Raw genomic sequence first — 12,705 nt, 5'->3', positions numbered from 1 at the left:
CGAGGATGTCAAGGAAAGCAAGCTGGTCATGATTGGTCTCCTCCTCATAAGTGAATTTGATAACATCCTTACGAAGATTGTTGAGGTGGGTCAGAAAAGACGCTAAATGTTCGCGTTCGATAACGCAGAATGTGTCATTAACATAGCGTTTCCAAATCCGAGGTGGATTAGGAGCGGTTAGAAGAGCTTCACGTTCAAAAGACTCCATAAACAGGTCAGCCACCGGTGGGGAGATGGGGGATCCTATCGTCAGGCCATCAGTTTGAAGGTATAGGTCCTCTTCAAACATGAAGTAAGCATTGTTCAAAGAAAACTCCAACATGCGTCAAGTGGGGTCGTCTTTTAGTCGGTCCATGGTGATACCAATAGCTTCATTCACAGGAATGGATGTGAATAAGGATTCTACATCAAAAGATACTAGCATCTCTGTGTCTTTGAGAGTCACAGTCGAAACAAAACTAGCAAAATCTCGCGAGTCTTTAACATGATGTCTAGTCTTGCCAGTCAGCGGTTGAAGTATGCGGGTCAAGTACTTGGCTATGTTGTAAGTGGGAGAGCCAATGGCCGAAACAATGGGTCGTAAAGGTGAATTTTGGGTAAACCATAAAACCTAGGAGCTTGACTAGAGGAGGGTAACAACCTCCAGTAGTCTTGACTATCGATAGTCTTGTCATAATCGCGAAGTCTTCTAAGAAACTGTCCGATCTCGCGTTCTAGTTTAGCTGTGGGATCGCGCTTGAGAGGCGTCTAACTTTTCAAGCTGAGGAGTTGCTTGGCTTTATCCGAAAAATGACCTTTAGTCATAATCACGGTAGCGCGTCCCTTGTCCGCAGGGAGAATCTGAATAGATTCATCTTTCTTAAAGTCTTGCAGAGCGCGTTGTTCGTCAAAGGTAATGTTAGATTGAGGGGGCTTAGCATTCTTCAAGATAGAAGTGACAGCATTACGAGCTTATTCGCGGTCATCTTTACCTAAATACTGTAATTTCGATTCAACAGCAGCGACGATCTGAAGTTGTGGTAAAGGGGAATAGCAAAGTTCAAGCCACGTTGCAGAAGTCGAGTTTCTGCATTGGACAGGTCACGAATCCACGATCAGATAAATTAAGTATCCACCTGTAATTAGTTAATTGGTCATTACTAGAATTGCGTTGAAGGATCGATTCCTTCTTCTCAACAAGTTTTTCAAACTTTGTAATATGCCGAGCTTTGACTTTGGTGAATTCGCGGGTGTACACACCACTAGTATTTCCATCAATTTTAGTGTAGTCGTCAGTTGTGAGAACAGCTGTTAAGGTATTACGAAGTTTAGTCAATTAATCAATCAATCAATGTAAACGACAGATAACACCAAAAATATAAAGAAATTATTTCCAAACCGTGTTAAGTCAACAATCATTATGTTGCTCATTTTCAAGAATGCTGGTTAACAAAAAGCAGGGCATTGTCTCATTTCGTGAACAAAGGTGCACATACCATTGTTTCTTCCGTTTCCTTTATAATCGGTTACCCAACTGAAGGTATAATACCAGCTTTATTGCGATATCGCACATTGAAAACAGACACATGTGCACAACCAGAGAAGATCCGATTTAATCAGTTGAGCTGTTTCAATGAGTGTTATCTTGGTTTAATAGCTTTTAATGGGGTTTAAGTCCTGCAAAGGTCGAGATGAATTCTACTGTAGACATGACTGCATCATGATAGTCTGAAACAATACCGTCGGGTCAAATCTCTAGCCGAATATGTCTGAACTGGAGACTTAAGTCGTAAGTCCCCTGGTAGAAGTTTGGAATGAAATCAAAAGGTCACTGTTCCAAAGAGCTGACAAAGTTTCGTCAAACGTTAAGGATAAACGCCACGAGAAAACTCACATCCGACAAGCTTTAAAGCTCAACAAGTACCCTTCTAAGTTTGTTCACGACTTTACATCCGACCTGCCAGGACTGACATGACCGACGAACCTAGGCCTAATGCTACTGTCATCTTGCCGTACGTAGCTGGGACCTCTGAAGCTATACGAAAAGTTCTTCGGAAGAAACACCTTCGTGTATACTTCAAAACGACCAATACTCTAAAACTTGTACACCCCCAAGGACCCTATTCCCAAGGATCTCCAACCAGGAGCTATCTATTCTATACCTTGTGGATCTTGTAACCAAGTTAACATTGGTGAAACTGGCAGAACTTTGAAGAAGAGAACTAGTGAACACCAAAGAGACACCGACTCTGGCAACACACAAAAATTAGCTGTCGCTGAGCATGTGTGGCAAAACCAACACGACATTGACTAGGACAACACCAAGATTTTGGACATGAACACCAAGTGGTATAAAAGGAAGTTCATGGAAGCTTGGCATATCCATTCCACTCCAGACAATTTCAATAGGGACAAAGGAGTGGACATTCCTCCAGAATGGAATAGATTATTCAAAAAGGACCTCTGACTAAGTTAATCAACCTGTTTTTTCCCCACACAGGAAGTTCTGCTTTTTTGACTCTTTGACACTTCCTGTCATTCACTTTGACATCCCCCTCTTGACACTTTATGTCAATCACTTTGACAGTTCCCCTAGTGTATACAAGCCGCATCATCATGTTTATTTAGTTGCTCTGAAGATGGCACTCGCTAGAGTTCCGAAAGCTCAGCCTTCTGAAAAGGACTTCTCTAGGGAAAGATTAAATCTTACTCATGTTTACCGACCTAGAATACCAAGTAATTTCAAATCGTACCTTCGTGACAAATATACATATTGTTCAATAAAATTTCAATTGCAAGAAATGATGCTTAACATTTGCGCAAAAGGTACGTCTCTAAAATCGTCTTCTGAGATAGTTGGTATAAAGTGGGATTTCATAATGTAATATCTTCGAGTACCACACCAACGATGAAACCTAATTTGATACAACACAGCGAATAGGTCCTACTGATTACTGAATAGCTGTATCATGGTAAAACTAACATAAAAGCGAAACTTGGCCGCTTTTTGGTTGCACTATTTGTTTGCAATAACAGTTATTAGTCTGGTGCTGAAATTGGAATATTTGGCTTGATTCAAAGGTAGCGTCCGCACAGTGTTTTTTTTGGTATATTATCTCTGAGACCTACTGGTTCAGAATCTGGCGGATGCCACCCTGGCACCCTTGGGCATTTTTGAAATAAATGATCCCAAAATAACCCTATAGAGTTATACAGGGGTCAAACAATTTGCGACAACTTTCATGAAAATCGGAGCAACTTTAATTTTTGCCCCTATGCAAGCTGGAAATTGACCCTTGGCCTGTTGCGGCATATAACCTCTGAACCAAAGGTTGTATTGAGAAAAAAAAAACATATTTGTGATCCTTGGGCCTAGACAAATAATTTGATATAATTTGAAGTGATATTTGAACACTTTCAATTGTTGACCCATGTATAACCCTATGGGGTCATTTATTTCAAAATGCCCAAGAGTGCAATGGTGGCATCCGCCAGATTCTGAATTGGTAGGTCTCAGAGATATATACAATAAAATATTGTGCGGACGCTACTTTTAGGTTTTTGGTTTAGGCACCAGACTATATCGGTTTTCTTACCATGTGATTATATGTCTTACACATGTCCTCCAAGTTGTCCAAGGCCAATTTTTGGACTAATTCGTTCAAATGTTGGTCAGTTTTTACATCATGTTTAACTTGTTCAGCTTTTCTGTCCATGTAATAAAAAGTTCATTATGTCACAAACACTTAATGCATGAAGCTTTGGAAGTTATAATAATAACATAACTTTACCATTTAGACTGGAAACTATCACTCTCCTTATTGCATCTTCCGTACTAAAAGGCCACTACAGTGGGATTTGTTTTGTTTTCTTTTGTTTTGGGATATTGGGTTTTTACTTCTTGTTTTGTTGTTGTTGTTGTTTTGCCCACAGGTGTCAGAAATGAAAAGTGCTCCAATTCAACAAAACTGGTTTTTAATTTTTTCTTCACGTAGAAACAAGTCATATGAAGAATAATTTGCACTGTCTAGAATACTTTGTTACTGAGCAAATTCGGCGGTAATCAAGGTGAAACTCCATACAAACCTATTGCATCCTATTGACTATGACCTATATTTTTGATCTTTTCTAAATAACGAAACATCCTAGTAGGGTTAGAACTATTCCTTGTTTGACCTGGTTTTACAATTTGAGACTAGTTTCGTTGAAATAGGGTCACTTTTCAGTTTTGACTTATGTGGATATAAACTTTTTGCCAAATATTTAACAGTTTGTCGCAGATAAGTCAAATTATACTTTTTTTTTTAAATCCTAGAAATGAGAGCTATAATTGAGCAAGTTTTTAGTTTTTAATTTGTGTTTAACTTTGATTGACCCTTACGCTTCAGAATTACCTTTTTATTTAGGAAACAACTTGCATTTATTTCAGGATCATCTTAGGAACTTAAAAAGTTTGTTTGGTTTAGTTATGTGTGTATGCAAAGGGGTGGTGCTAGCACACAGCGTCATCATCCCTATATCTTCGTGTCAAAAATTACCGTGATAGTACGGCGAATCCACTCGTTCTTCAGCAGCTACGAATGGCGATCTTGTTCGAGATAGGCCGAGCGACTCAGGCTAAGCATATCACTTACATGATAATGAGATACCGCAGCGTTTCCATTCATACACGGTATACGATCTGGGCATGCTCAGTGCCCCATACGATGTTGCCATTACAAGAAAATTCGATTTGTTTCAGGTAAAACCCAGGTTTTGTTTTCAATACACTAACTGGAAATTCAATACACTCAGCTTCGATTGCTATTTTCTTTAAAGACATATATTTTACTGCATTTTCACCGAAATGTTTTTAAATCGTACGATAATAATATGATATATTCAACTGTTTGAGAATTATAATCATATGAAAGAACAGGCATAGCCCATTCAGCTCAGATCCACGTGCGCAAGCACTGGCTATAGAATATTAAATCACAAGTCTATAATATAATGCACCATATTGAGACACTATGCAACTTTCTTTATATGCGTCAATAATAGAATATTGATTTAAATGGAATTGAATACATGAGTTTGTACTTCATCACTGAGCGATCTAGCGATCGGTTTCTAGCCAATCAGATAGGACTCCTTTTCTTGCGTTCGGTGAAATACCAATCGCCCGTCGCTCACCAACGCAGTATTAAGACGTGATTCATTTCAAGGAAAAAATATTTAATATACAGGTTAGCACCAGTCTAATTCAGTATTCAATTGTACGGTGATGATACTGATGTATTGTTTAGTTATACGCTTTATTGCTGAGGGGTACATCATCGTTTTTAAACTTTTAAACTACGATAAAAGTTACCGTCATAAAAACTTTACTTTTTCTGAAGTGATAAAAACTTGTTACCGTTTTAGTTGCGCGTACTGCGATCTCTTTTGCGTATCACGCTCTAGAATGCGCTACATACTCGCGCCTCGACAAGCGTTTTCCTCGACGACGCGACTGCTGACGTCTACCGTGTGATAGACGGCATGCAGACACCAATGAAATGCAGCGCTTACAAGTTAAACCACAGCCACTGACTAAGAAGCCCCATAATTATGTTATTTTACTTTGTGGAATCGGGTCACTTTTGCACTTACCCACTGATAATACGCGACAAGACTTTGGCACCACCGCCAGTATTAGTACACAGTACTATGGGTATATCTTCTTTTGCAGAGTTGCATACATAGTTGACATCCACTTCATCACCTCCTAGCATCAGCATTACAAGGGGAATCTTTGCTGTAAGCAAACATATAATAATGTTTATTTATTAATTTTAACTGCATGAGTGGTGGTTCCGTGGGACGTACGATTCGGCTTTCAGTAAAATCAGTATTCAAGAATTCGACTTATTTTGTTGTCATTTTCTGACTTTTGAGGATGCCTGTTTTGACTTGATGTAAGAGGATTTGGAGTCAGTCTAACCATTTATTAACGAATTAAAATTAAGATTGAACATTTCGCTTCAATCAGAGAATGTTTACATTTTGACCCATGTACATTTCATCCATTTTACTCTTTAACTCTCCAGTCACCCGTATATATGCTATACCATTAACTTTCTTGTTACTTATGATCAGAGGAAGTATTCGAGGTATTGTACAACTTGATCGGATTATGTTTTATATTTAATGTTTACATACATACATACATATTCATATCTTTTATTGCATATAAAACCACAGTACAATACAATATATATAATACAAGCGGAGCATAGTAATGCAATAATTACGCAACAATGAAGAAGACGAATAAAATGATGAGAAACCAATATTATTATGGTTGGGACAATTGCCAGATACCTCAGCAAATCGGCAAGCCATTATCGCTGCAAAATAGTGCGAGCGCGCTGCTTCCAGATAATATTTGAGCCAATGGCTGCGCTAATGCTGAGGTATCTAGCGATCGCCTTACACCGCCTATTTGAAAAGCCAAGGATTTTTAGTCCGGAGGTGACTTTGTTGTGAACACTTCCGAGAGTGCTCAAACCCATTACAGGTGAGCTATAGAAACAAATTCAAAGTATAAACCTTTAAGTAACTTTAAGTAACGGTTGCCTTGCCAGAGGTCTATACTTTGAATTTGTTTCTATAGCTCACCTGTAATGGGTTTGAGCACTCTAAAATTCCAAAGTTAGTCACTTGTAAAGTAAACTTGTTATATATATTACGCCCCCACTATTTTTAGTGGTTGAGCACTCTCGACTACTTTTGGAGTAGAGACTGTTCTGGTTGGCTCGGTTTGTCATTTTTTCGACACCACAGAATGTATATACACGTATAAACATTTTTGTTAACTTGAAATCATGACAAATTATCCGTCTGATGATCGGTATACCCAATGATCGTAAGTGAGGGTATTCCGTGAAACTTTAAGTAACGGTTGCCTTGCCAGAGGTCTATACTTTGAATTTGTTTCTATAGCTCACCTGTAATGGGTTTGAGCACTCTAAAATTCCAAAGTTAGTCACTTGTAAAGTAAACTTGTTATATATATTACGCCCCCACTATTTTTAGTGGTTGAGCACTCTCGACTACTTTTGGAGTAGAGACTGTTCTGGTTGGCTCGGTTTGTCATTTTTTCGACACCACAGAATGTATATACACGTATAAACATTTCTGTTAACTTGAAATCATGACAAATTATCCGTCTGATGATCGGTATACCTAATGATCGTAAGTGAGGGTATTCCGTGAAACTTTAAGTAACGGTTGCCTTGCCAGAGGTCTATACTTTGAATTTGTACATACATACATACATATATACATACAAAAGTACATTTAATATAGCGCTGTAACATCAAGATCAAAGCGCAGTATGAACCAGTGAAAAACGGCAATAAGAGAAAATGGCAAATATATATTATACAATACAAGCAAAAACATTATTCATCATTTGGATACAAGTGTGTTTTCAGACATTTTTGAACTTGGCAAGTGTGTCACAGTTTCTGATTTCAGCTAGTAAGTTGTTCCAGATGTGCGGAGCGATATATGTGAAAGTCCGGTTATGAGCAGATATGAGTGTTTTAGTAGGATTGCGTTCGGATAGCCGGGTGATGTCAGAAGCTGAACGAAGACTAGCTCGTAGCGGCTGGTACAGAGTCAGGCAAGATGCTAAATAGTCGGGCGCAGCTCCATGGAGGCACTTATAGACGAGTACAATGATCTTAAATGTTATACGGTCTTTGACAGGTAGCCAGTGCAGTTGTTGTAAGCACGGCGTGGCATGGTCAAATTAACTTCGCGGACCAGTTTTGTATGCGTTGGAGCCGTTTGATGTCCGTTTTGTTGGAGCCCAGCAATAAAGCATTACCATAATCGAGTCTTGATAGAACTAGAGCCCGGATGACAGAGTGACAAGAATCAAAGTCAAGATATTTGCGAATGCGCGATATATTTCTGAGTTGATAGTTGAGACTGGTGCAGAGACTTGTGATATGAGAAGACATTGTCATTGAAGTGTCAAAGACAACTCCCAGATTACGGACATTCTCAGAAGGTGTTATTGTCTTACCACAAACTTGCAAGGATACAGGTGGCATCTTGCACTTGAGATGTTCAGGAACAGCAACAAAAAACTCTGTCTTCTCTTCATTGAGCTTGAGCATGTTCTTCGTCATCCATGACTTAATGTCAAAAATGCACGAAGAGAGCTGCGAGAGCGAAGTTGTGATGGATTGTGGGTCACATGGATTGAATGGCAAATACAGTTGTATGTCATCAGCATACATATGGAATTGCAGTCTGTGCTGCCGTACTATGCGACCAATGGGAACAGAGTATGGTGAATGACTGTGGGCCCACGATCGACCCCTGAGGTAGGCCATACTTCAAAACATGAGAGTTGGAGAACACCCCATCAATACAAACACATGATGTTCTCACTGACAGATAAGATTTTTACCATTCCAGTGCAGTCCCTGTTACACCGATGTCATGATGAAGACGATCATGTTTAAGATGGGCACCATCGTGGATTTGACACCCTTAACCACATAAAAATGGCAGCATGTCGTTCAATTACATCACAACGACCACATCCTGCATATAATAAGAAACTGAAAAACAGACATCCACGTCTTACCAAATAACATATGACTCCCGACTTTTGGCCGTTTTTAATTTGGTTGGGGCAATTCCTGCAAGGAACATTATTTACCTTCAACCAATGCCTTTTCCATACGTGGTCGGAGCTTCAAATCTCCTCCATCACCTTGTTGTCCATCGTCAACCAGCAGGAAATGAGTATGATTTGGACTCAGAGGTACTGATTCCCCCTCTTCTGCGGCTTGAGTACTATCATATTGAACCTAATAATTTATATTTTGAAAATAGAATGTGATTCTTTTGGAGGAAGCGCTTGGTTAGTTTTTAAGGGATGAGGTTTTCGATCAGAAATCGAAAAGAGAGGACAAATTTTGATAAGCCCTTGGGGAGATTATTATTGTTTTCTTTTATCTAGTTTTGGTCCGAAATTTACACACAAAAAATGCATATTCGAACTAAATTTATTAACAGGAGCATTTTCTCGGATGTTTTATAAAAACGACTCAACTGAAATTTTTTTAAACAAAACAAAACAAAAACACAGGGTGTTCGAACAGTTGTGCTGTAGGCCTACCAAATACGTTCTCCATACGACCATGACGACCCAGAAAATAGCAAAAGGAAGTAGTATGCTTGGATTTCATCAAGACATCAACATTTTCTTTCCATTGTTTTAAGCCCGTGTCATATAGTAATGGTTTGAGCAACACGCAAAAGATGAGATCATTGACGAACAATGATCAATATAATATTAATCTTAATACGCAAGGAGCTTTTTAAAAGTAATTTCTTACCTTTGCATTGTCCTCTTGGACAAGTTTCTCAGCATTGACAATATTGCCCCAAGATGCAATGCCGATGCAGAGAGGTTTATTTTCTGTAGATGGGTTTCCGCGAACAAAATATCCTAAACGTTCGTATGCCTGTTCGTGTGCTTGCTGTTGAAGAGCCTTATCTACACATTGAGCTACTCCACAATTAATTCCATTTGTCAGAATCCATGTCTTCTTGTTTTCTTGGTTGTAGGTTGCCTGTAAAAATCAGACAGATAATCTTGAATACATTAAAAGTCGATAAGTCACTTTTAAGAGAGAGTACTGAAAATGCTACAAATATATGAAATAATCATAACACAGGCAGTGTTTAGCAAACCTTTTGACACTTATATTATTATTGTTACATATTTTTTTGCACCAAACTGCCAGTTGTGCCACTAAATTAGAACATTTTTCCTCTAAATACCTTAATTTTATGAATATTATTTCATTTATACGACATGTACGAGGGTCATTCAAATAGGTTCGGCTCCACCCTTATATCTCAGCTTCTGATAATAGTAGCCCTTTTATATATTCCATAATTATAACTTAGGGTTTTATCTAGCTTGTAAGAAAATCTGTACATATTATCTAAACAGAAGGCATAAGCTGATTAAATTGAAGTGACAATAAAATTCCACTTGGACATTGCAGATGGCTTAAATTAAAGCTGATATAAAGAAAAATATTGAAGCTGCTTCACTCCAACAACGCCGTTGCATTTTATTAAAGAAAAGATTAGGATAGATAAGAACTGTAATCAAATTTATTTAAAAGACATTTATGCAGAAATTGTCTGTATTAGATAAGCATTTAAACCAGCTGTGGACATCTCACTTCGTAATTGAACACCATGGAGAGAACTTAAAAGTCATTTCATATAGATTGTCCCGAAGCAGACTATCATGCTCTGAAAGATCCTCAAACATGACTGTAAAAGTTGGATGCTGATATCATTTGTTACAGTTTAAATGCATTTTTATTACTGGTCATCTTCCTGCTTGGTCACACATTTGATGTTTTTTCAGTTATAATCTGGTAAATCATAACATTTGCATATCGAGCTAATCTTGTAGGAGGGATACCACGGTTGATGACATGTGAAAGTACGTAATATGTAAGAAAAGGTGAACATTGATGGCGCTTATTTTAAATCACTGCTATAATGGCATTAAGACAGCAGTAAAAGAGTAACAAATAGCAAGAAAACTTGCAAAAAGCTTTTTACCATGAAAAGTAACGAATAACGTATGATACTTGTCTAAATTAAATTAAGAGCTAGAGAAGGAGGGGAAAGAAGAAAAGAATTGGTGTTCATTACGCTTTGTGTTGTAAAATGGAAATGTGAAATTGACAAAGCTAACGTTAACTTTAATAATTGAGCCCATAGGCGTAGATCCCGGGGGGATGGGGTATAGCCCCCCCCCCCATATTTTGCCAAGGGGGATGGTCCATACAATCATCCCCCCTCAATGTTGACACCTTTATGTGGGTTTCTGACCAAATTAACCTCATATTTGGCCATTTTAGCCCCCAAGTGCAATTTTTTTCGGGCTTCGCGCGAATTTATTCCACTTTTGCACCATATTTCAACATTTTAGCTTCAAAATGGCTTCGCGGGCATTTGTATCAAATACTTATTATGTTGCCAAAAGGTGCTGGATTCAATATACTTCTAGAAATTTTTTCCAACCCCATCCCCCCACCCCAATGTCAAAAAGAAATCTACGCCACTGATTGAGCCTTTATTAAATAATAAATGGAAAACATTATTGACAAAAATGAGCAAGAAATGCCTAAAAACGTAAAATATCACTACGGCCAACATCCCACAGGGGTAGGGTCAAGCAGGTGGACAAGATGTCCCATGGGGTGATGTCCCTCCCACTTGGCTACCGCCACTGAATCTCCCTGTCTATATCCAATGCCTTCCCTCCTCTCTACCTCCTGTCGAGATGCATCATATGACATGTTCTATTTAAAGATATAATGCACCTGCTATACTCTTCCCAGAAGTATCCTACACTGCTAGCTCCAGTAAAAACAAGCCAATTTTACGTCAACTTAATCCCCTTGCCGTTGAAGTTTTCATAAAACTTTATTTCGCAAACTGATTTTTTTACGTCATGATCACGCACAAAAGTATATACAAAGCTTGACGTTTGGAACAGAAAATAATTTAACCTAATTCAATCACTAATTTTCAACAATATATGGCGTGTTTTTGAGCCAAACCAAAAGATATGTCTAATAATTGGTCTTTCAACTTGATAAAGCATAACTTGTAATACAGCATGCGGAAATATTAAAACTATTGTTTTTTATTATTACTATTTTTTATTGTTCTTAAATTAACGTATATTCGTGCATAATTGACTGTTCATTTATATAGATTTTCGCGTTCACTTCGACTTCTAGAAGCTTTCATGGTATACTGGTTTTGAATAGATAATCCTCTATAATCCTCTAGACGTTGAAGTTTTTGAACTGCATTTCGCATTTCACATTTCGCAAATTCACTAATGCCTTATTATTACGCGATTCGACAAGCGACCATATCAAAACGGGCTTTGCACCGTAAATAAATCGGCAACGTCGCCATCTGTAGTCAAATAATACTGTGGCGGAAATGGATGTCGCCGAGAGAGGGCCTCCTTCAGTCACGTGGTTTCATTGGCTATATAAGCGGGGTGCAATAGCACTCTGGGCCAGTCTGTCTGTAGCCGTGAGTGTGGTTGGTCGGTGACTGGTCAATTAGCTCTCCCTCTCTTCTAAGCATCCAAGTCGCCGCTCTCCGCTCCTGAATCCACTCCGATCTTGGATCAGCCCGAAGCCCAATAAAGGTGTTGAGCCAATTGATCTCATATCTGTGAGTGTGAGAGTGTTTCCTTTGCCAGTGTCAGGTACGATATGTTTCGTACACCTACTACATCATAGGCCTTACTTCGCTACCATATATACCGAAGGCCGGTTCCGCTACATTTGGTGGCAGCGGTGGGATTTCTGTGACACTGGACTAGTATCAACATCTCAGGGATTGTAGGACAAGCATAGAGAATGGCGTCCAACTTCGACGATGATCAAGATTGGATGGAGGATTTCCACAGCCAGGTGCAAGAGGAGGAAATCGAACGACTCCGGGAGCGTGATAAGCAGTTGGAGTTACAAGCAAAGGAAGCAGCGAAAAGGAGTTTGGATTTACAAGAGGAGATCAACTTACTGAGAGTGAATGGTGAGGACGAGAGGCAGATATTCATTGAGGAAATTAAACGCTTACGGACAAAACTAGAAAAACAAAAAGCTAGTGATTTAAGCC

The 12,705-nt window shown here is 38.7% G+C and overlaps 1 protein-coding gene across 1 annotated transcript; it reads right to left on the bottom strand.

Moving 5' to 3' along the window:
* Positions 1-325: 325 nt before the first annotated feature.
* On the bottom strand, positions 326-11,360 carry LOC140169521 (transient receptor potential cation channel subfamily M member 2-like). Its single transcript, XM_072192781.1, has 7 exons — positions 11,223-11,360; positions 9,366-9,602; positions 8,684-8,834; positions 5,614-5,758; positions 3,596-3,687; positions 1,141-1,287; positions 326-537 (listed from the first exon to the last, which is right to left on the bottom strand). The coding sequence occupies exons 1-7, from the start codon at positions 11,358-11,360 to the stop codon at positions 326-328; spliced, it is 1,122 nt and encodes a 373-aa protein (XP_072048882.1).
* Positions 11,361-12,705: the final 1,345 nt, after the last annotated feature.

Source organism: Amphiura filiformis, chromosome 14 (assembly GCF_039555335.1).
Source record: "Amphiura filiformis chromosome 14, Afil_fr2py, whole genome shotgun sequence".
NCBI lineage: Eukaryota > Metazoa > Echinodermata > Ophiuroidea > Amphilepidida > Amphiuridae > Amphiura > Amphiura filiformis.
Note: the sequence above shows the minus strand (reverse complement) of the source record. Positions and strands in the feature narration are given on the sequence as shown.